The following is a 24,106-nucleotide window of genomic DNA, read 5'->3' as shown; positions in this document are numbered from 1 at the left end:
ATAAAGTAATAAAGGAGTACGGAGTTTATCATTGTTCGTAATTGTTATAGTAAGTAATAATAGTAAGGGATGACGTTCTCGCATAAGATTATTTTTATTCTAATTTTCAGTTATGACTGCTAGTACTTTCAAAAGTCAACTATCAATTAGTGGTGCCATATCGATTCCATATTGACTCAATTCTTAAGTTACGAAAAAAATTATAATTTCGAATGATTATATTTCAGTCTTAGACCAATATTAAAAAAAGGTCCCCGTATTTTAATTTGATTGAAACATATTTAGTTGAATAAATTCAAATGAATTCCAATAAAAAAATGTGACAAAAGCTTTAAGCTTTGAAAAAAATCATCAACTAAGTCCCTACTACAAAATGCATCTAAAAATTTTGCAACTTACTTAAAGAGATATTCAGACTAAAGCATTAAATATTATTTTCTAATCGTTATTCTAATCGATATGGCTAGAATTTTTATTCTAAAATTAGGGTAAAATAACCGGCCGCAATCAGCGCAATGCGCAACAAAAAAAAAAGAAAAAGAATTCGACCACCCTGAATAACTTTTGATCTTATGATCGGATCTCCACATTCCAAGACTCAATCTTAATCGTTCAAAGGGATGACCTCAAATATGCTAATTAGTTAGCGCAGACAAAATTTTAAGTTACAAAATCAGACACAAAACGTATTATCTCTGAGCAAACATACCCTTTTTTTTACCGGATTCGGATTTCTGATTCCCGAAGTATAGGTGGTAGCCGCAATGTGGTAAATATGGTCCAATAATTTGTTTAGGAAAGCGGTCCAAAGTTTCACTTCTTAATATTAGTTATGTTTTTTGCGTATTTTACCGTATCTCGAGAACTATTTAAGCGAATTGTAAATTGTTTGCACCAAATTCATGAATTTCGTTTATTCAAGGATAGTTCGATTCATAAAATAATTTTAAGTATATATGTACTGTTCTTTACTATTTTATTTAATAATAGTAAGGTATATAATTTTAAAGAATCTAATTTCACATGGCAAAATACAATTTTGATTGAAATCGGCTGAATAGTTCTCGAATAACGAGTTTCTTATAAATTCGTATGTATTCTATACCTTTTTGTACTTTACAATTCAAAATTTTTCGATTATTTATTAATAAAGTTATAAAAAATAATAAATATTTACTAAAAATATTATTTTTTGGCAGGGAAATTTCCTTGGAGAAACGAATTTTATAATTCTGTGCAAAAGTTTCTGAATTCGCTTGAAAAGTTCTTGAGATATGGCGAAATATGCAAAAAATAAAATTAACATTAAGGAGTCTATTTTGGACGTCTAACCTGATCAAATAATGGGGATCACATTTCCCAGATTGCTGCTATGCTCTATGTTTTGGGGTACAGAAATCCAAATCTATCGAAAAAAATATGTTTGTTCAAAGAAAATACGTTTTTGTGTCTTATTTCGGAACTTAAAATATTTTCTGCACTAATTAATTACCATGCCCTTAAGATTGAGTCCTAGAAATAGTTCAAGTGATTATTAGATCAAAAGATATTAAGTGTGATTATTTATTTCGCACTGGATTAAAACAAGTGCAATATTTTATATGTTTTATTATATTGAAAACTCACATAGAAAAGGGCTTTATTTTTTAAATACTGAAACTCACTTATCTTTAAAAAGTGTTCTAAATATGAATAATAAAAATTATCTTAAATTTTTCACAATCTTTGTAAGAATGTATCAATAAATATAACACAAAATTTTAGCATACAATCTAAAATACATCTTGTTTTTACAATATGTAATACAACAATTTTCAGAACAATAATCATGTTAATTTTTAAGTCATTAAGTCTTAAATATTTATAGTGATTAAAGTGGGGTGCAAATTCTTAATTCGGGCGAGGGCATTTTTTTCTTGTCAAAAAGTACAAGTTCTAAAATCCTATACGTAGCAGAGGAATATGTAAATTTTGCGACTAACTGTTAGGAAAGTTAGGCTTAACAGCAGGATTAAATTGCATAGAAACCCATGCTCGGAAAAGACGTTCTACGCCACAAGAGGTGCTTCCCTATTATGAACTGTTTAGACGCATATGGAGAAGCAGGGTATTATTAATAGGGGAAACAGATTAAGAAAGCGCCCTTGGCGGCTTAAGACAATATTTTCGGGTAACGGTTTTTCAATCCAGCTGCCTTTAACGACCTGCTCTTCTGTGTGGCATTTTCCTGAATTAAAAAAGAAACAACGTGATTTTTGGCTTTTTTTTTAAGTTTAGGTAGCAAATTTTAAAAGAAATAAAACCTAGCATTATTATTGCAACCAGTACTACAGTCAAGAGGAAAATCTCCAAAATTGCATAGGAACCCATCTCCTTCCGGGCATGGGTTCCTACGCAATCTTAATTCTAATGATGTGTCCCAATTCCCTTAGAAGTTTGTCGCAGCATTTACATGACATTTTTAAACATGTACATTTTGACAACAAAATAGCCTAAAAATTCCATTAAAAAAAACTCTAACTTAGAAAGAAAATCCGATTGCAGTTTTGAAATCCGCGATACGAAAGTATCTAAGAACTGCTAAAAAAACTCACGCAACTGAAGAAAAAAAAACTGTTCCCCTGTGTAATTAAAACAAAGTCTATTTCAGAGTACGTTGAGCAAGAAACTCCGCCTGCACTTGAGCTAAAACTTCGGGATGTCGAAATAAAGTTAATGCTGTCATGGCCATTGATTTTGCTGCAATAAGAGTTGGTGCTTGAGCTTTGGTGGAATAAGAAGCATCGGCAAACTCTATTGTATGGTTGGCGGCATTTGTTTCTATGTCATACACGGGATGTATCGATGGAACAACATGTGAAACATTACCCATATCTGTTGATCCAGCAGGTATCTCTTTCATGGTATCACATTCCGGTAAACCTGGAAATAAATTCCTTTTAATACAAAGTGAAAATATGTTTTTGTCTAGTAATTTTTGATTTGCTCATTTAACTTATATTTAAAAATTGTAAAAATGGAGAAATTATTAATCAAAATATGAAAAATTTATAAATAAAAATAGTTTTACGTCTCACATTTCCAAAAATGACACTTTTTACTACAAATAGTTCTTAGAATCATTTCCAGATATTTACAGAGAAAATGTTTTTTTGTAAAATTACCACACTGAATACTAAGGACATTTCTTATAGAAAAAACATAATCCTGGTTAATAAAATCAAAATATATAGTATTTAATGCATACGTTTTGCAATTTCTCTTTTCATAAGAAAATGGTTTACCAGAAATTCTGGTTTTCAGTGATCTTGTTCCTTTTGTCACACATTTAGTAAAAAATACAAAACTGGAAAGTAAATTTAACCGAATTATTGTTTTTTATGTTCTTGTATCATAATAAAATTAACAAGTTCTGCAATAGTTACCAAATTAATGTATAAAAAATAAAATTTACTAAATTATCTGTGGCGTATTAAACATGTTAACTTACAGTTAATCTTAAGAGGAACAATACAGAGAAGCCTGTAAGAAAATGATTTTTTAATTAGATTTATAACGATCGTGATAACACTTAACTTAATATTTTTTTTTTATCTTATTGTACATATTTTAATTTTCTTTCTATCATGTTTCAAATAATGAAAATTTAAAAAAAAATATCTCATTTGCAATACAATGTTTATATTCTATTCTTTAAATTATTCATAACTTGCTGTACTCATAAGTGAAAACAAACATCCAAATTTTATTCCATTTTGGTTTTTTTAAACTAAATGAATGTAGTTTTTGTTGCTCGTAGATTTTTTAAAAATATTTTTTCCCAATCTGGTGGTTTTTTGAAACAAAATTAAAAAAAATTACATAAAGTAATTTACATTTTCATGGATTACTCAAAGTCTGTTAATACAATCTAAAATTCCTATGTGCAACGAAAACTATAGTTATCGTGAACATTTTGTCAAAATTTAAATCGGTTGAAACTAGTGCTTGTCTAACCCTTTTCTTGTCTATCTATTCTCATGCGACATCATGTATGTTTTTAGAACAGCAGCTAAAATTCTGCGGTTATCTTAGTTTTGAGTATATTCTTTGACTGCTGGGAAAACATTTATTTCTAACTGTTCAAAAACTGTATCAAGCATCATCAAAAATTATTTACAGCTAAATCAAGTTTATCAAAAATTATTTCAGCTAAATCTTTATTAAAAATTTTAAAATCCATTACAGCTAAAAAAAAAGGTTGCAATTTTAACGAATTATATTGAAAGAACAATTAATTAATTTTTATGCATAGTTCAAATAATTATTTTCAATAAAATAGTTAAAATGATAGTATTTAATTAAACTGCTTTGATAGGAATGAGTTAATCCATTATCAACTGAGTACACAAGTTCACAATGTTCATACATGTCGCAATGCGTCCTGCGTCGCAAGCCGCTTTCCATATATTTAGCTGAAACTTTTATATTTTTACCAAAATCGATTCAGTATTTTAGTACGATATTCGTAAAGGGATAAAAAATAAAAAAAATGCAATAATTTTCTTATCACATGTTTTTTTTAAATTTTGCAGTGTTGTTACCCATTAAAACGGCTAAATTCTGAAACTTTACACTTTAAGAAAACTTTTATTAAAACGTTAAACGTTTATTTAACTTTGAAATATAAATTAGTTGATAAAAATATCTATAAGAAATTAAACAAATATTTATTTACCTAATTGTTCTGAAAATTTTCCGAATAGTTTTCCCAGTACAGGATTTGTTATAAGATTTTCGTAGCAATTTTCTTCATCAAATTGTGCAGAGTAAGTGCAACCAGTAGATGTAGCTGCCCCCTGCATGCACTTTTCCACTTTTGCTTTTAGTTCGTAAACTTCGTTCCTTGTTGGAGCTCTGATGTACATTTTTAATTGAGCTTCAGCTGGTATTATATTGGGTGCAGTTCCTCCTTTTGTAATGATTGCTTGAAATAAATTAATTATATGTTAAGAAAAAGCATTAAGCCAGAGGTTGGTTAAAATAAAACATGTCTGGTGGGAACATGGCATCAAAATACGTTTTGTACACTGTTAGAATGTTCATTCTAAATTTACGGTAAAATAACCTCCACCAATTAGTATAATTCCTATTAATCGAAAGGTTTATACAGTTACAAAAAATTCTTTAACTTTACGGATTTGAATACGGTTGCAACTGGTTTGGCTAAGGAATCGTGAGCGCAAAATTTTACGGTTTGTAACCATTTACAACTAGCATGGTTTAAAGTCCATAAAAATAAAATTTAACTGGACATTTGTGTTGGGTTAAGTTAATTTTTTGATTAGGTAATGGACTTTGGATTGATTAGCATGATTTTGACAAATGAACCGTAGAATGTAAATTAATTAGTTTATCTGGAGGGGACATCTATGCTTGATGGAATATTCGTATTCCAATCGTCCAGGATCTCCAATTGGCCGATAAGGAGATTGCCAGTCAGAAGTTTAGCCGGTCAAGAGATTGACAGAGTAGCCTTCTTGGCCATATGTACCGAGCGTCAAAGAATAAAGTGACTTCATTAGGTGGGCTTAGTTAGCGATTATAAAATTCTGTTTCTTTAACCTTATTAGGTAAAGAGAGTCAATTAATGATTTTTCTCACAGTTAGTAGTTTCTATACAGCATTGTTAACAGTGTTTTGATTGTTTTTGTTGAATATGGTAAAATAACAATTAAAAGAATTGTTATGTAACCATTTTCTCAGAGAAATTTTTAACAAATTGAGCTGTGAAAAAAAAACGACTTTTTTAACATGAATAAAAAAGTTTTATTTGATTTTAACTTGGAATACAGTTTAGCTTTGCGCAACTATTTTGGTTTGTAAAGCATCAAATTCGACGGGATATTACATTCAGTTTTTACAGTGTAGAAATGGAGTGCGTGGAACCAGAATACCAGGTAAAATTTGCTCTAACCTTAATACCTCGCCAAGTTGAACTGTAGTATCTATATTTTAAACTTGATCTAGTACGATACATGGTGTGAAATATTATGTGCTTATGCCCATCGTATTTTTTGTAAAACAACTTACTTATTATATGTCAGTTTGAAAATGGCAACGAGAAGAGCTTTTGAGGTTGCCATGGTGATGGATTAGAATGTAAATAGTTTTTTGATTAAGAGTTTTATTTTTCTGGTACAGCGAAGCTGTAATTTTGCTGTTTAGTTAATAAATCTAATAGTAGAGTTTTAATAATTTGATTCGAAGTCCTTTGAGTTTTATTTGAGGTCAGTTTGTATTTTGTATTTTTTGACACATGGGAACTTAATTAATTTTAGCATTATTTTAAGTTTGCAGAAAATTTTGAAGATTTAATAGTTTAAAACATTGATATTATAGGTAAATGAAGCAATTTTACTGAGATTGCAAAATCATTAACATTTTGTATGAAAATCACATAGAAATTTAGAAAGTTATTAGAAAAATGAATGACGATTAAATACCTAATAAATGTTGAGGTTTTATAGTTAAAATTCAGCATGTTATCAAAAGAAATAAAATCAAAGAAATCCGACAAAGATGCCACAAACAGTTCGGAATTATAAATATTTTCAAAAATACAGTAGTAAGGAAAAAATTGGTAAGGAAACCTTTAGGTTTATACCTATGAATTATCGTCACCTTTAATATTAGTTTATGAATTTATAAACAAATCAAGCTTGTTTTTACGATTTTTAATTTTTATATTATATTTTTTTAGTTATTTTTCATGTAATATATTTAAAAACTAAAATAAAAAATTCTTTACTCTATAGTTCAAACATGATTTAGGAAAACAGTACATAAATGATGAAAACTGTACAATTTTGAGAAAATGCACAGTTGCCAGTGAAAAGTTGAAATTTAAATAACTGGAAAGAATTAAAAATGGAATGGGAATATTAAAACAAAAAAACATCGTGTTTAAAGAAGGAGAAGGTGATGGTCGTTCTGAAACAGTTTTTAATTTGAAAAAAAATATTTTTCATTGTCAGTTTTCTTATAACTGTCCATTCCAGACATTTTTTTACTTATCCATTCCTCATACATATCATCCATTTGTACAATTATCTATTTCACATATGCGTCCGATTTATTTTCAGTTATAGGTTTCTCTCACGCATCTGTTCATGTAATTTTTCGATTTAAATGCGAGTCTATTTGTAAAATTATCCATTTCACACGCGTGTCCTTTTGTACAATTATCTGTTTCACATATGCGTTCGTTTTTATTTTAATTATTGGCTTCTCATACGCATCAATTCGGGTAATTATTCGTTTCAAATACGAGTCTGTTCACAAAATTATTCACTTCACACATGTGTCCGTTTGTATAATTATCCATTTAACATATGCGCCCGTTAGGAATATTATCCGCTTGATAAATGTGCCCGTTTTTATAATTACCCGTTTCATGAAAATGTCCGCGTGCACAATAATCCTGTTGACAAATGTATGAGTTTGTTTTATTACCCATTTCACATATCGTATCAGTATACTTAAATAAAATATAAAATTACCATGGAGTCTATAAGATGGTTTTATTTGCTGTCTTAGTAATCCGATGCTTTGATAGAAGCAAACTGCTGCATCCAATGCATTTAAGCCTTCCCAAGGAAATGCTGAAGCATGACTTTCTTTTCCTTTAAAATCTACAACACACTGAAAATAAATTAAAGTTTTAAAATCAAGGTAACTGTACTAGTTGATTTTTTTTAAAAAAAATTTATAATCTAATATGCTACTTTTATTTTATTTTCATTCGGTTTGTTTTCTTCCACTTTATTTTTTTTTATAGATATTTACTTTTTTTAAATAAATGACACTTAAAGTACAAGTATTTGTTGCACTATTGCATATAAATTTGCATTTATAATTATATTGCATTTGTTGTAATATCGCATACCAGAAAACATATACTTTTATCTGTTTTTAAATACAATTTAAAAATTATAAACTTATTTTAAAAATTAGAAATGTTAAACTTAAAATTTTCAAAATGTGATATAAATTTTTTTTTCTACTTTACTATAGGTGTAATATGTATTTTGCCAAATACTTTATTGCCAAAAATATAATATTGAATCATTATCCTTATAACTTTATAACAAAGAACTTTTATTATTAAAAATGCTGCAATACCAAAGTAAGCTATTTAACTAAGAAAATATAGTTCAAATTGCTTCAACTAGAAAGGAAAATACTTATTTTAGGGCTTGTTTAGTTGTGAATTAAAACATAATCAATAGCTTTTATGTCGACAATGTTATTGATAAAATGCTATAGTTTAAAATTTATTTTTAATTAAAGAAGAATATTATATTAAATTAAAGAAAATTATATTTAAGTTATATGCAATGTGTATTTCTTGAGAGGGCAAAGAATAAAGTTTAGAATATTAAATTTGATGAAAATGGGTTTATTTTGGGTAAGTTTTTTTCGCCACTCAATTTTTAGGTAATTTCTGTTAAAATTTATTTAAAAAGAAAATATTAAAACAAATGTAAAAAGTAAAATAATTTAGCAGGTTTTTATTTGAACTTTTCCTGTGTTTTGAAATAAATTTGCGGTGAAAATGCTACATAAGTGCTATTGCTGCTCGTATCACTATATTAAATATCATAAACAGTGGTTCTTTCCAAAAAATTAATATTTTTTTTGGTGATACTTCAAATGGCTCTTAGAAACATTTTTTTCTTCCTCAAACAAGATTTCTAGAAGTGCATTAAGATTGGTTTAAAAATCGTAGTTATACATTGATTTTAAAAACTTCAAAACATGAAGTTGTTACAATATCTAAAGGTCTGGTTTCTTAGGACAAGCGCCTTATCTGGGTGTCAGCGGGACGTCAACGTCACGCTGACGCCAGCAAAATACTGGTTTGTTAGCTCAAGGCCTGGTTTCTTAGAACTAGCGCCTTATCTGGGCGTCAGCGGAAAGTTGACGTAGATCTGACGCCAAAAAAAGACTTTTTTGTTAGCTCAGCGTGAGCAGTCGCTCCAACGCAGACATTATCTCTCATTGCGCATGCGTCAATAACGTAAACAAATATTTATTTTGAAATTGTATTGATTTTGTTATTGTCGTCCAGTGTTTTAGAGAACAAATAATGACTTTGTCCATGAAAAAACACATTATAGCTGAGCTAAATGAAGAGTGCTATGTTTAATGAAGAAGCTATGTTTAATGTCAAAATCAAATTTTGGCTGATTTTAATGTGCTGTTGGATGTTGTCCGCCATTGCTTCTGTGGTTAACGTCACGTTGTAATCCAACTGCAGTTGAGTTGGACGGCAATTGTAGTTCAAGATGAGCGTTCGATGACGTATACTATCAAACTCACAAATGGACCAATCAGAGGTAAGCGCTGATTTCCAGCTGACGGCGTCCTATCCTAAGAAACCAGGCCTTAAGCTGTATAGCTAATGACCAATAAAAACTTGCAAAACAAGGATCGAGTCGTATTCTTTGAAAAGTTTTGGTAGTCTGATTATTGATATTATATTTTTTCTGAATCCTTAAGTAACTTTCAGCCTCTTGCGCGTCAAAAGTCTTTTTTACGAATCTTGTGGTGTTTATTTTGTAATAACACCCAACAACAATCGAATTCCTATTTGTACTCTCTCTTTGAAAGCTTTTTACCATTTTTGAGATGTCGTAAAAAAATGAAAATGTGGGTTTACAGTGAGTATCAATTTCAATATTTCGAGGTATTGTGTTTTCTGAGCTAGCGCAAAACTTCAATTTTCAAAAATCTTACGGAGAATGAAAACACAACGAACCATTGAATGTTAGCAATTAGCAATGCAACGTACAGACTACTGAAATTTTAACAATGTTCAGTAAATTGGTAAGGCCTACTGTAATCATATTTTTTACCCAGCTTTTATACAATTGTACAGACAAATGCCAGTTTCTTATTGGCTTGAATCATATGCCGTCTCATGACGTCAAGCCAGTCATATTCCGAAACCACGCCTAATTACTTAATGTTGTCACTGAATGGTTGAAAGAAATAATAGAAGAAATAGTGCAAGAGATAAAATGCAACGGACACGCAGTGACTTTTATGTCTGTACTTGCTATGAAGAAATGCAAAGAGACCAATAATTTTCACGCAGCTTTTGACAACGTAAATGATTGTGTACGTTTTGATTTGTTTTTGAAATTTGGAATTTGATATTAAAAGAAAATAATTCTCGACCACCCCCGGGTCTTTTAGAGAGGACAGCATTTCTGCGGACTTTTGAATCTTTGACATTTTAAAACTTTCTATTTATTGAAAATTCTGACTCAATAGAAAAAAATGTTTTCGAATTCAGCGCTAAAAATTCCCAGAAACTGAATATTAAAAAAACAAAAAACAACCACCTGGAACTTGTGTGATCATAGTGTTTCAGATTCATTACAAAAGAAAAATCTTACATTTATCTTGCTAAGAGTTGGTGGTGCGAATATCGTGAATTTCCGAGGATGCACCATCATTGCTACATCAATATCTTTGAAAGCCCCCTTCTTGATCAACTGGACTTTTCCTCCACCTCCCTCTTCGGCCGGTGTTCCAAGAACTACCAACTAAAAAGAAAAAAAAAACACAAAATTAAAGTTAAAAAATAAAAAAAAAGCTTTTTTAATAATTGCCTTGAATTGTTTCAAGTTTTATGTCAATGCCTTTTATAGTTAAGGGTGAATTCACATTGAGCTCTGACGTCAACACGTCAGTGTACTGTATAGTCTGATGGAATTTAGAATATCCATATTCTGTGCTTGCACAGAGAACGCAATTTAAGGAGATGTTTTGACGTTACTGAACTCACCCTCATGTCTTCAACGATGTTTTATTGTTAGCTTCAGTGTGATAAAGTGTTTATTTTTATTATTTTTTCCAATGCCCACCTGGTGAATGACCTTTCCTCATACAGGCATCTGAAGGGCAGATTTGTTGGCCACTCTTCCCACAGTAAGAACAAATAGGACAGAGAATGGAAGAACATCTTTGCTTTACCCTGGAATCAAACCCAGAACTTTTCTGATGCAAGACTAGTTCCCCTGACTCCTACACGGGCCGGTCGGTGATAAAGCGATTATAAAATATCAGGTTTGTATCATGAACTTTGGTAATCGTTGAAAAAAGGAATTTGCGAAGAACATACATGGCAAATATTTCAAAACACTTAATTTGAAAACCTGGGTTTGCATACGCAAAGTAATTTATTAATGCTCAAAAATTTAAATTTCAAAATATTTAAAGCTATTAATAAGGTCCATTAATCTATTTTTTTACCAAGTGGAGACGGAACTGACATTTTTTCACAATTAAATGAATTAAGATTTGGTGTCGTTTTTTCCAAGTTTAAATTCAACTGTCTTTGTTTAAATTTAAAAAAAAAAATAACAGCCAGAATTTTTAAAATTTTATGTTCCAATTTTTTTCTCAATCTTGTTGCCTTTGGATGTTTTATGCAATATTCATGAATATGTTATTAATGATTTTAATAAGATTATAATTTGTTTAATTTACAAAACGTACATTACTTTGCCAACTATAGTAGGATCAGCCTCCATAACTGCTTTAATACCTATACTTGCAGCAACACCAGCTTCAGATATTAAGTTATGACCACAGCCGTGTCCAATAACTGGCAAAGCATCGTATTCCAACAAAATAGCTACCACAGGCCCTTTATCTAGAATGTGGAGCATATAAAAAATATAACTAGTTTAAAAAAATTTAATTTTTTTCTTCAAAATTTAATATTAAAATTTTTTTAATCAAATATTAAAGATATTAATGAAAGAGGAAAACAAATTATAGCTACATTAATATTATAAGCTAATAATCATTTTCGTATTGCTTAATTTTCCTTTTGAATACTAATGACTCGTTTAAAACCAAGCTTAATAATTTGAGAGAATATACCGTCGGTGATCTTTTTATTCCGGGCAAAGAGCAAAATGCGTGCTTAAGAAAATGGAAAAAAGCTCAAAATACTTGCTTAAGAAAATGGAAACAGCTCGAAATACGTGCTTAAAAAATGGACACAGCTCAAAATGCGTGCTTAAGAAAACAGACACAGCTCAAAATGCGGGCTTAAGAGAATAGAAGAAGCTCGAAATGCGTGTTTACGGAAATAGATCAAGAATTTCAATCCGTTTTTTAAACCTCTCTGATTAAATTAAATTTTTTCTGAAGAATAAACTAATGAATTAAAATAAATTCTTAATGTAATGTTCTTTTTCTTAGATTGCTTAATACATTTTTTTAAAAATTAGTCTTTTTTGAAAAGGCTTTACATAGCAGTAACTGTTTTTACAAAGCTGTCATGAATCATATAAGTTTAGAATATTCTCATTAAATTTAAGTTGTTTGAGCGTACGATGCACATGTGTTGTACGTTACACTTTGTAAAAAACATTTTATCTTTTAGAGTTCTGAATACAGTGATATCGTCTGAAAAGTTACATTTGTAATATGCGTAGTTACCCGGACCTCAAAGTCGGGTACTTGACCTTTTAATGATTATGCTTCTTTTAAAAAAAAAAGTAAAAATAATAGGTAAGAAATTCTTCGTTTAGTAGTTGAACTTGGGTTGATTATTGAAAGTCCCATTTTATTAAATCCTCATTTTAAGCAGTGTTAATTTTAAAAAACAAGCGCTTTGAGTTGTGTTTATTTACTTATGCACAGGTTTTGAATTGTCCCCAGAATAGAAATTTACCGTCAATCTGTAACTTAACATTATTATTTGAATTTTCTTCAAAAAGCTGAATAAAAATTATTATAGTATGTTATAGAAAAGAGAAATAGCATTTTTCTTGAAATTTAAATTACATTCAACGAAAAATTATCTTCACTTTCTGCATAATTACTTGATTTACGAATTATTTTCTTCGAATTATAAATGTTTGAAGCGGACAAATTGTTTTTTTTTACGTAATTTTAAATTTGTGAACACAATAATAATTTGTAAACATAATAACTAAGCAAATCATATTTCGGAAAGTAAAATGCCTTGTCACTGCAATAACTAGATTTAAACACTAATTATTAAATGTAAGACAAAATTGTCGACGAATTTCATTACGTTTTGTTTAAAAAAGTATGTATAAATAAATCTGAAAAAAAAATGTAATTCAAAAAAAAAAAATAAATAAAAGAATTTGGTTTTACAAATAAATTTCAATGTTTTTTTCTCAATGTACTTTGTAATTTTTTGATAGATTTATTGTCCAACAATTCTGAAACTTCTAGAAAAATATTTAAAACTTTGAAAAGTTAATAGTATATTTATAAATGAAATGAATAGTTTTTTCCCTACTAAATCTATTCGCACCCTATTTTCAGCCAGTTTAAAATTTGTTCATTAAATAATGACTAAAAGTATACTTAAAATTTTGACACTATAATCCCTTTTCTTAAAATATTTAATACTAGCCGCCTAAGGCGGCCAGCTGTCCGCCACGCTAAAGGTTTCCACAAATAAAGTTTTTTAAAACATAGCAGGAAATCTGAAGATTAGTGGACAATTAAAGTGTTTCTGTCCTGCAATTTTGTCTTCATATCCAGTTCTGCTGCAGATGTGTCATAGCTCTTGAGGATGTTTGAAGATGTAACTTTGCTATGGTAACCTAAGCTATAATATAACTATCAGGTGGAGACTTGTTTTTTTTTCTTAAAAAAAGGCCTCAGAAATTGTAAAAGCAAACAAAAGTTGCTTTAAATACATGAAAAGAACACGAAAACGAATTAATTTTTTATGGTATCTATTTCTCTATAATTTTTTTATGGTATCAATTTCTATTTCTATATCGCTACAAAAATTAACGTCGGGTAGACTATATTTGAGGGTGCCCCTTGATTCTCGCCAAGTTGTGATCGCCAAGCTGGGCGATGTTGAAACCCAATCGTGATTCTCAACGGTTTAGATTTTAGCGTTATTAATGTTCAACGGTATACGTAATTTCAGAGGTCCATTAGTTCTTCGTTAGATACCGGCTGGTAAGGTTACTTTTACTTCTGGTCAATAAGATCGAAGGTATGTGGGCAGTCATAAAAAGGGACTTTATAAAAAAATGTCATCACCAGTTCGGTACCACAAACGCCATTTTCGATTCATATTTCGCCGAATTTATGTGACGATGGAGGTACACAGATTCTATTCACGATAAATTTAGACAGTATCTAACTGTTATTAGATAATTCTGTGCACCTAAATCTGAGAATATTCAAGCTTAATGAAGAAGTGAGTTGTTGTTTTTTTCCTTTTCTTTCTGCACCTACTCCATTAATTTTTGCTTCGATTCAAAATCCTTTTTATTGGATTTATTAATTTTGCTTATATTGGGTTCATTGCAAGCTTTATCCGATGTTTTGTTGAAATTTTCCAATGTTTTTTTAAATATCATTATGTTTCGGCCGTTATTTCTGTTACCACGGTGTTCCGCGCAAACAGGAATAGCGCCAAACATAAGTCACCAATTTCGCCAAGGGGCATCCTCAAGTATAATTTTCCCTTATCGTCTTCGCTTAAGAAAAAAAAAAAGAGAGTGGAAAGAAGAAGAAAAACTTATTATAACAATTATGAACAGCGATAAATATATCAAAGCGTAGCGTTCTATTTACGTATCTAATATGTTGCCACATTTTTAGTACAAAAGTTAAAGTTTTATCCACTTTGATAAATGTAAACTAATGCGAACCTTACAATTAAATTATTAATTCCTTCGTATATTATTGGTTTAAGTTGTCGAAAATTAATGTTTCATTTGTAAGGTTCGCATTAGCATACATTTATAAGAGATATGCATTTTTTAATAGTTTTTTGAATATGGCTCTTTGAAGACGAAAAAGCATAGATTTTCTTACAAAATGACTGATAACTAAAAAACTAATCCAAATTTTTGAAAAAGAAAAAAAATACTTCTTCATTATGTCAAAACACAATTATGTGTCGAGTTTCGAGCCTGGGCGAGGCTTCTGGGGCGATATATTGTGATTACAGACACACACACACACACACACACACACACAGCCGCTTTTATTATTATGTATAGATTTACTTATTTATATATTTTATAATTCAATATATTTAATGCAAACTTCTATATAATAATTAAGCTTTTTTTTATGATCATGCTTATATATTATGCATGTTTACATTGAAATTCATAATGTTTTTATGTTAAAATTTATCATACATGCTTTATTGTAAAAGTGCTTGATAAAATATATTTAATCTGTGTTTATCTTATATTTTAGGTTGCGGTAAAATTTTCTTTTCTAGTGTCTTATACCATAAAAGCTTCTTAACTTTTACCTGTTTACTAATGGTCTTAAAGAGAAGTCTTAAAAATTAACAAACATAGTCTTAACAAATCTTAATTTATGTTTGAATAAATTAATAAAGTAAATTAAAATAGCATAAAAGCCCTGAATAAGAATTAAAATTAAAAAAAAAAAATTTCGAATGGCAGGCACTGAACCTGTGGACCAAAGTCACGGAGGTGAGTAACATTGCCCACGCCACAAACCCGTTCATAGGGTGGGCCACATTCACTCATCACACACAACAGAGGACAACACAAGAGAGAGAAACATCCATGCCCAGAGAGGGATTCGAACCAGCTGCTATTGGCTTCGCAGTCAGGGGCGATAACCACTCAGCCACGTGGCCGGCTTAAAGTTTAAAATAGTACTAGTAATAATAATAGCAGCAATAATAATTTCTCTTTCTATTAAATATAAGTCAAATAAAAATTTTAATTATTGCATGCAATCATAAACAAGTAATTTCATTACACAGTGTATGTGATAGAAAGTCAAGTTTGCTAAGTCATTCCTATAGTTCATTGCTGCATGAAATTAATTTTCATTTACTTCATTAAATAAAATACATAAGTATTTTACTTTTTTTAAAAATTAAGGTCTTTGAGTGCATTTCAGAAATATCTAGATTAATAAGTAACTATAACTTAAATGTTAACTTCGCTTCAGCTTTGAGTTCCATTCAGCTTCGAGTAATTTTCAGCATAATTCAAGTTAAAGAAACCTAATCCTCAACCTAATTTTATTAGATGATTAAGCTTTCGACATTCTTTTCGGTATAACCTAATAAAATTTATTCACCAACCTAATCTTATTAAGTTCCTTTTGACATAACCTAATAAAATTTGTTAACCAACCTACTCTTATTAGATAATTAAGTTCCTTCTTTAGACATTACATATTAAAATTTATTTTCCATCATACTATTATCATGTGATTAAGTTCCTTTTAATATAACCTAATCAAATTTATTCACCAACCTAATGTCATTAGATGATTAAGTTCCTTTTGACTTAACCTAATAAAACTTATTTACCAACCTAATCTTATTAGACGATTAAGCTTCCATTGACATTAACTAATAAAATTACTTTTCATATTTTGAAAAATTAACAATAAAATTATTTCTTACTTTGTTTCGATACATGTTCTGCTCGAAAAGCTGTTGGTAACAAATAATTTTCTGTAACATTGAAACCATATTTCCGTAAAATGTCAGTCAAAAAATCATGAGCTTGAACCTCTTCATATTGAAGTTCAGGATTCATCCATATTGTCTCACTGATATTGTGCAAAATTTCTCTTTGTGAATCAATTTTCTCACACACTATTTTTAAATCCGTGTCAGCCATTTTAAAGTCTTGTATTTTGAAGAAATTTATTATTTTTATATTGTGTCACGACGCCTACACACAATCTCTAAAATATCAGATTTGATTGTATAAAAACACAATGACGATTAACTTTCAATATATTATAGTATTTTATTTCTATTAATAGATGAAATTTACTGAAATCAGTAAAGCATTGAAAAGAAATTAAATTGCTTTAGATTTTATAAAGGTGAGACTTTGGAATATTAAATTTGAAGGAAAATTTACAATACCAATCATAAAAAGAAATATCTGACACAAAGCTTTTACAAAGAAAGTTATCTTCTCTCTCTAGCTTATCTGTAATAATGATAAAGGTTATTTTAGTCCGCCTCTTTATTCGTTCGTACAATGTAAGATTTAAGCAGCTGTGTTTGGCAATAAATAAATATAAGTATGAATTTTTGCTCCGTCCTAGGGACAATACAAAACAAAGCATGTTATTTTTCACTGAAACAAACTAGTTCTTTCCTTCTTATTTTAAAAAAAGATTTGTGATCAGTATAAGAAATGCACAAATAATTGTAGAAATGCAAAAATAACTGATTTTATTAGCGACTTATTTTAATATAAAGACAGATACGGAATGCTGATAGAAAATACTTATACGTTGATAAAATTTCCGTATAAAAACATACACTTTTTATTTGGTGAAAATTACTCATACCTGATAAAATAGTAGTCAACAAAAATTTCTTTTTATTATATATTATAGTACCTTTTGTAAGAAACTGTCATAATTTTCTCGCAATAAAATAACAAAAAATTTCTAAAAATAATTAATTTTATAATAATTTATGTATACGCTTATTATATTGTTATAGAAAATGAACAATTAGCCTATTTGTAGAAAGTAAATTAAGATATAGTAACACTGCAAAATTATAATTAATTAGTATATAAAAATTTATAATGATTGTTTTACTAATACTAATTTAATCACTCATTTTCTTTTTGTATTCTCTTAAGAGGTTTTATTTTGTTGTTGGGTGCATCATTAGTTGTCACAACAAGACTGGAAAGAAAAATTTATTTAGTTCTGTACAATAATACTACATGTCTATTGTTGTTATTCATCTTTTTCATCATATTCACCCCTTAGAAGTTTCTGGCACGATATGAAGTAAACAGACGTGAAACAATTTTCACTGAAAGAAATAAGGGAAAAATCATTTAAAAACATAAAAATTGCATTCAATATACTACACATTGTAAAATTAATTGGAAACACAATTGATGTTGAAGCAATTTATTTCTGCCTTTTCTTGTACAATTAGAAACAACAATCATTACAGCATTTATAACAAGAGAACTTAAATCCTTTTAGAACTGAAAGTTTTTTTTTCATAAATTCATCAGCAAAAGTGATAGAGTTACCATTAGCACTTTTTTAATGGAATATTTCAGTGAAATGGATCACTAAACGTTTAAAAGGTAATATTTTAAGCCTTTTATAATTAAATGTTTTACTCATACATTGAGCAGCAGATTAAACATGTTTAAAATGTAATTTTTTAATAATTTTAAAATCAAATGTTTCACTCTTATATTCATTAGTAGATTTAAAAGAGTTCAAATTGTATCTCTTTAAAATTCTATAATCAAAGGTTTCACTAGAATGTTCACCAGAAAAGGTAAAAGAGTTTAAAATTATAATCTTTTATGACTTCTGTAATAAAAGTTTCACTCGTATATTCAGCAGCAGAATAAACAAATTTAAAATGTAACCATTTAAGGCTTTTAGAAATATTTTTTTCACTCTTTTAATCCTAAGCAGGCCTTTCAGCCATTAAAAGCTTATATAAAGAACAACAACACCGATTTACCTGCAAAAGTGTTCTTTTCCAGGTTTTAGAATAGCTTGTTTGCATGATTCACATATTTGCAAGTTTGCAGCAAAAGCCTCACTGCTGTAGTCCGGTGGGCAACCGATTTCAACCATTTCTTCGGAGTGTACTACTACACTGAAGATAGTCAAAGTAAGAACGACTAAACATAAATTTCTCATTTTCTATTTCTGTAAGAGAAGAGTTGTAAGAAATTATCTTACTTAGAATGTAACCAATAAATGTTCATCGTTAGCAAAGAGCAGAAAAACTATGATTGGAAATTTTTAGATTGAACAAAATTTTATAGTTAAACTTTTTAAAGTTTTATTCGTTGTCAGATTTTAGGAAGTAAAAAAAAGATGAGCAGTATTTTTAAAATTTAAAATGTTCAGTTTCTGACTGCATATAAAATTAGAAATATGCTTGAAAATTTTTTCTTTCACTGAAAACTATCTTATTTGAATGGTCGGTAGAATATATTCTATGCGTGCAAACGAATGTTAAATTTTCTTATATTTACATAGTACGAAAATCATGAAAAAGTTGAATTCTTGGTTGTTATAAAAATGAATTGTAAGACTAGTTTTTTTTCTATGCTTTAGACAAGTTAGTACTTTTAAAAAATATATATATATTGCTTATAAGCAATTTGAAATTTATATAAAAAAATCGTTTAAATGAATTTCTTCTGGCTATAAGTCCACAAATAACTTTTGAAATGCTTTACACATTGGTGTGAAATTTCCTTCTTCAGATTGCTACATTTGATATTATTATCAATCTACAATATTTCTCCCGTCCATTTATTTAAATATTTAAATTGTACTTCAGTAAAATGTTTGCGAAACGTGTTTTTATTTTCTCGGAGTACACCAAAATGAAATAGCATTTTTGCAAAGTACCCGCGCCATATATTAAAAAAATTAAAAGCAGACAAAAAGATTGAATTATTAGTTAGGTCCAAGCAAAACACGTCTTAACTTAACACTATTATTTTGATTATACATAAGCAAAGATAAAATATTTGAAAAAAGGACAAATAATGCCGGAGAATTCGGCATTATTTATACTCTATTTGAGTTCTTTATCTTTATTTCATGCCAGCTAAATAAACAACGTTACAAAATAACTAAAATTGCTGTTAATGGATGGAACAGTTATGATTCTTTCAATTCTAATTATTCTTTTTGTTAGATTAGTTGTCAACATATACATGAACATTCCATTCCATATATTGCATAACCTTAAATCTTCATAATAACTGCTTAGAAGTTCCGCAACGCATTTTTTTTTAAAACCTATGCACGAATGTAAGTTTTTCGTAAGTATTCTTTTTCTGAATATTTTTAAACATTGGGGAGTCATGGGATTAATTATTTATATTTTATATGTCACTAGCACATCCGAGTATTTGACTTCCCTAAAACAGCAATTTACTTTCATAAAAAATTGATGTGCTGCCTAAGTAAGTTATTCTTTAATTGTTGAATATTGTTAAGAATTCATTACATAAGGAATGAAAGCTTGTTTTGTTATTTTTTTTATTAATTTAATGACATTATTGCAATATCGCGTAATATTGCATTGAAGATTATTCTTTCTCAGGAGTGCAAGTCATACGAAAATAAACAAGAGATACTTATGTAAATACTATGCATTTGTACACAATAGGTTTTAAAATGTGGAAGTTTCATCATTAGTTAGACATTTCGCTGGTTCAAAACTAAACCGACACTTCTGCACTCACTTCTCATTCAAATAACATGAGAAGTGAATGCAGAAGTGTCGTTTTAGTTTTGAACTAGCGATTTGCTCTGGCATACTGCAGACCACGTGGCATATCCACATGACGTGAAAGTTACAGCAAAACATCAACAAATTGATTTCTAGTATCTCTTATAGTTATCAGAAGATTTATTCTGTCTTTTTTGATGCTGAAAGGCGTGTTTCTTTTTTTTTATAGGTCGAAATTTATTAATTAGGGGCAATGTAATGCATAAAACACTAACGCTATCTCGTTGCATTTCAACAAGCACAAGAATGAACTCGTTATGCGTAATTAAGAGGAAGAAATATTCCTTGAAAACAATCCAAGCATTGAAGTTAGCAATATTACATACGTTGTAAAATAAGGGCCAACCATTAGCAAGTTGCACATAGTGTTGGATAATTCCTTAGCATCTTGACTGTCATTTTGATCGATTGCAATAAGTGACAGTACTTGGCATCTATTCTATGTTGTCGTCTGCAAACGTACTGGCAAGCACACTATTTAGAATTAAGGAATTCTTTTTCTTTTTCACCTATACATTGAGCGTTTTGATTTCATTTGCATTACAAAAGATGAATATCATAATGAAACAAAAAGGAAAATATAATGCAATTTTTTTGTTTAGACATACAATTCCAATTATGAGGGCATTTTACGAAAAAATTCATTTGAAAGTTTTACTGAGGTAAAAAAATTACCAGTAGTCCCGCTGTGCTCTAATTTAGGTGTGGTTCCTTATTTAATTCACAAAATTTTCTCAGAGTCGTTATTCAGTTGGGACCGTTTTGTAACTTGAAGTTAAATTTGTGTTGCTTGCTTGTCATGCCATAAATTTGTATTTTGGTTTACGGGCAATTACTATATACCAACTTTTTTCTCTTGTTCTGGATTATGACAAAAATAACTGTTTGTAATCAGGATGTACATGGTTTCTTTCAGATGTAATAGCGAATTTGTTATTCAATAAAAGCTAAGCAAAGCTACTTCGAACATCGAATCTCAGATACCATAAAATTTAACAAAAACTATTGCGTGAGATTTTTGAAGAAACACAATTTCTGTTCACAAATCATCTTCTCAAATTTTAAAGTCTTACATTATCAAAAACAGGCATGAAATTTCAACAAATGAACGTTTTACTTACGAGGGTCAAAATGACCCCTTTTGTCTGTTTTAGGCGTTTCTATGGTTTTTTATTGTGATTTTAAAAATCAACATGAATGCATGAAATTTTGATACAGTACATTTAGAAACAATTAAGGAAAAGTTAAAAAAATATAAGTTTCGATACTCACGGCTATTTTCTAAAACGTCATACCAAATGGTAAAAAAATGATCAAAAGGACCCCAAAAGCGGTTCTAGTGTTAACTCGGATATTTTATTTTATATGGATGAAGTATAATAATTAATATTACACACACATGTTGTTATAGAATGTGCCCACAGTCAGAAAAAAAAAACATTAAACATATTCTTTTATCGTAACACATTCTCTTGAATTAGAAAACATTTACAAAATTAAATTAAATTTTTAAATTAATTATTTAGCGAAGAAAATTCCTATTTTATGACATCCTAATACAACTTTAGATACATTCACAAATTAAAAAGAGAACTATTTCTATGGATATACTGTTATTTTCCTTGACTACTTCTGAATACCGTGAAATTAAAGTGGACGAATTATACTACATACAGTGTAGATTCTGTATACTCAAAGTTTTTGGCGGACAAAACAGCGAAGGAAGTAGAATATAAGTCTCGAGGATGATTGAAACACTTAAATGTAAAGCAAAAAGGATTTATGTTCAAAATTTAATTATAGAATTTTTGTTATGACTTCGTCAAAGTTACATATTTTGGGGAAATGGAAACTCTTTTAGGATTTTAAAATTAAAATTGCGTGAAATATAGGAGAATTTATAATAACTGATCTACGTAACAGAGATGTCCAATCTGACGTCACTTCACTTATCTGTCGATTGGCAATCCATAAATGATCAATGACTTACAAATAGCAACCAATAGGAATGGAATAATGTGTTTTTTAGAATGTGAATATAAATCATTCAATGGAAATTGTGCAAACGTGATTTGTAAATTTATTCCACTCAGTGATATAGTTCAGCTCTGGCTTGGATATGTCTATTCTGTGTTTAAAATTATTTTATTCTGATGCTTATTCTTTCAAATGCATTTGTAATTAAGCTAAGGAATTTTGTCGAAAACAAAAGTTCTGAATTTAATTTTCAAAAAAGCTATTAAGGAATTGAGATGTTTGGATTTTTTATGACAAATAGTACAAAACTTGCTTAGGAGTTTTCATTTAAATTATAGCAACTATGATATTAAAACAATAACTAGATCTTGTAAATTAATACAAACTGTAATTTTTTTAATTAACGAGCAAATTTTAAAAATTATTTTCCAAGCAACAAATTTCTTTTAAAAAAATAGAAAATATTCGTTAAAATTGCAAAAAAAATTCGATACAAAATTTTGTGAAAGGATCAACTTATTACTAACTCGATAGATCTTCATCTTTACACACATTTCTTTTTACACGCCTTTCATAAAATTTAGTCGATTTTATATTCTATGTTTCAACAAGTCAATTGCGTTTTGTAACAGAAATTTGGTCTAAAATTGCTAAGCTATTTACGCACATTACATAGACATAATATATAAGACTATTTATATCACAATCCTTATCAGATAATCCAAATTTCTCTAGTGGTAAATCACAGCACCTACTTACTTTTTGCCGATGAAGCTGAGACTTCAGAAATGTAAGAATGTCTCTCCGTTATCCACTCTCTAATATCCAATATTTATGTCAAATGGCACACGTTTGCAGTTGTCAGATAAAGTAATTGAATACTATTCAAAATTGCATTCGTTAAAAAAACATCTGATGTAGAGTAGTTGCTTTCCATTGTTAACCGGTAGCATCTGTGGTGACAGATATTTTTGAATTTCGATTCAAATTTTCAATAATTATTCTAAAATAGTTCATTTTTTATATTTCCCATTATGCAATTGTCTATTTGAGTCATACGTTATTTCATTAAAATATTGACAAGGAATGTAATAAATTGCCATTTGTCAATTGGGCTGAAATTTGACAAATAAACGGAACAAAGGAAAAGGGAATAATATGTGAATAATATTATGTTATTTAATGGGTTAAATTCATGTAATATTCTTTTAATAATATTCAGTATATGTTGAAATATTAATAAGAAATTTTTAGCGTGGAAAATAAGTTAGATATCAGCATTCAGGAATGACTTATAATTCTACAATACTGCAAAAGCGGTCTGAACGGTGTTAAGCTTAAAAATTTTTAATGCTACAATTTGTCTTTAATAAAAATTATAAGGTTAGCAATGCATAGTTAGTAGTTACTCGTTTCTTAAAAGGTCTGGTTTCTTAGGACAAGCGCCTTATTTGGGCGTCAGCGGGACGTCAACGTCCCGCTGACGCCAACGAAATACTGGTTTGTTAGCTTAAGGCCTGGTTTCTTAGAACTAGCGCCTTATCTGGGCGTCAGAGGAAAATTGACGTAGAGCTGACGCCAAAAAATACTTTTTTGTAAGCTCAGCGTGAGCAGTCGGTCCAACGCAGACATTATCTCTCATTGCGCATGCGTTAATAACGTAAACAAATATTTATTTCGAATTTGTATTGATTTTGTTATTGTCGACCAGTGTTTTAGAGAACAAATAATGACTTTGTTCAAGAAAAAACACATTACAGCTGAGCTAAATGAAGAGTGCTATGTTTA

At 29.2% G+C, this 24,106-nt stretch overlaps 1 protein-coding gene across 4 annotated transcripts; it reads right to left on the bottom strand.

Moving 5' to 3' along the window:
- Nucleotides 1–1,622: 1,622 nt before the first annotated feature.
- LOC107444072 (xaa-Arg dipeptidase) lies at nucleotides 1,623–23,234 on the bottom strand. Of its 4 annotated transcripts, none has more exons than XM_016058146.5 (8): nucleotides 23,078–23,234; nucleotides 18,545–18,735; nucleotides 16,478–17,866; nucleotides 11,556–11,707; nucleotides 10,446–10,595; nucleotides 7,542–7,683; nucleotides 4,718–4,966; nucleotides 1,623–2,922 (listed from the first exon to the last, which is right to left on the bottom strand). In XM_016058146.5, exons 3-8 carry the CDS (start codon nucleotides 16,695–16,697, stop codon nucleotides 2,642–2,644), a joined length of 1,194 nt encoding a protein of 397 aa, XP_015913632.2. In that variant the 5' UTR covers nucleotides 16,698–17,866; nucleotides 18,545–18,735; nucleotides 23,078–23,234; the 3' UTR covers nucleotides 1,623–2,641. The 4 variants fall into 4 exon arrangements, with proteins under 4 accessions (XP_015913632.2, XP_087021810.1, XP_071034910.2 ...); XM_087165684.1 differs by having other exon boundaries at nucleotides 23,070–23,167; XM_071178809.2 differs by having other exon boundaries at nucleotides 22,846–23,120.
- Between the last annotated feature and the right edge of the window lie 872 nt (nucleotides 23,235–24,106).

The sequence above is a fragment of the Parasteatoda tepidariorum genome, chromosome 6 (assembly GCF_982258835.1).
Source record: "Parasteatoda tepidariorum strain Cologne lab strain chromosome 6, Ptep-v5.0, whole genome shotgun sequence".
NCBI lineage: Eukaryota > Metazoa > Arthropoda > Arachnida > Araneae > Theridiidae > Parasteatoda > Parasteatoda tepidariorum.
This window is presented reverse-complemented; position numbering and strand designations above follow the sequence as displayed.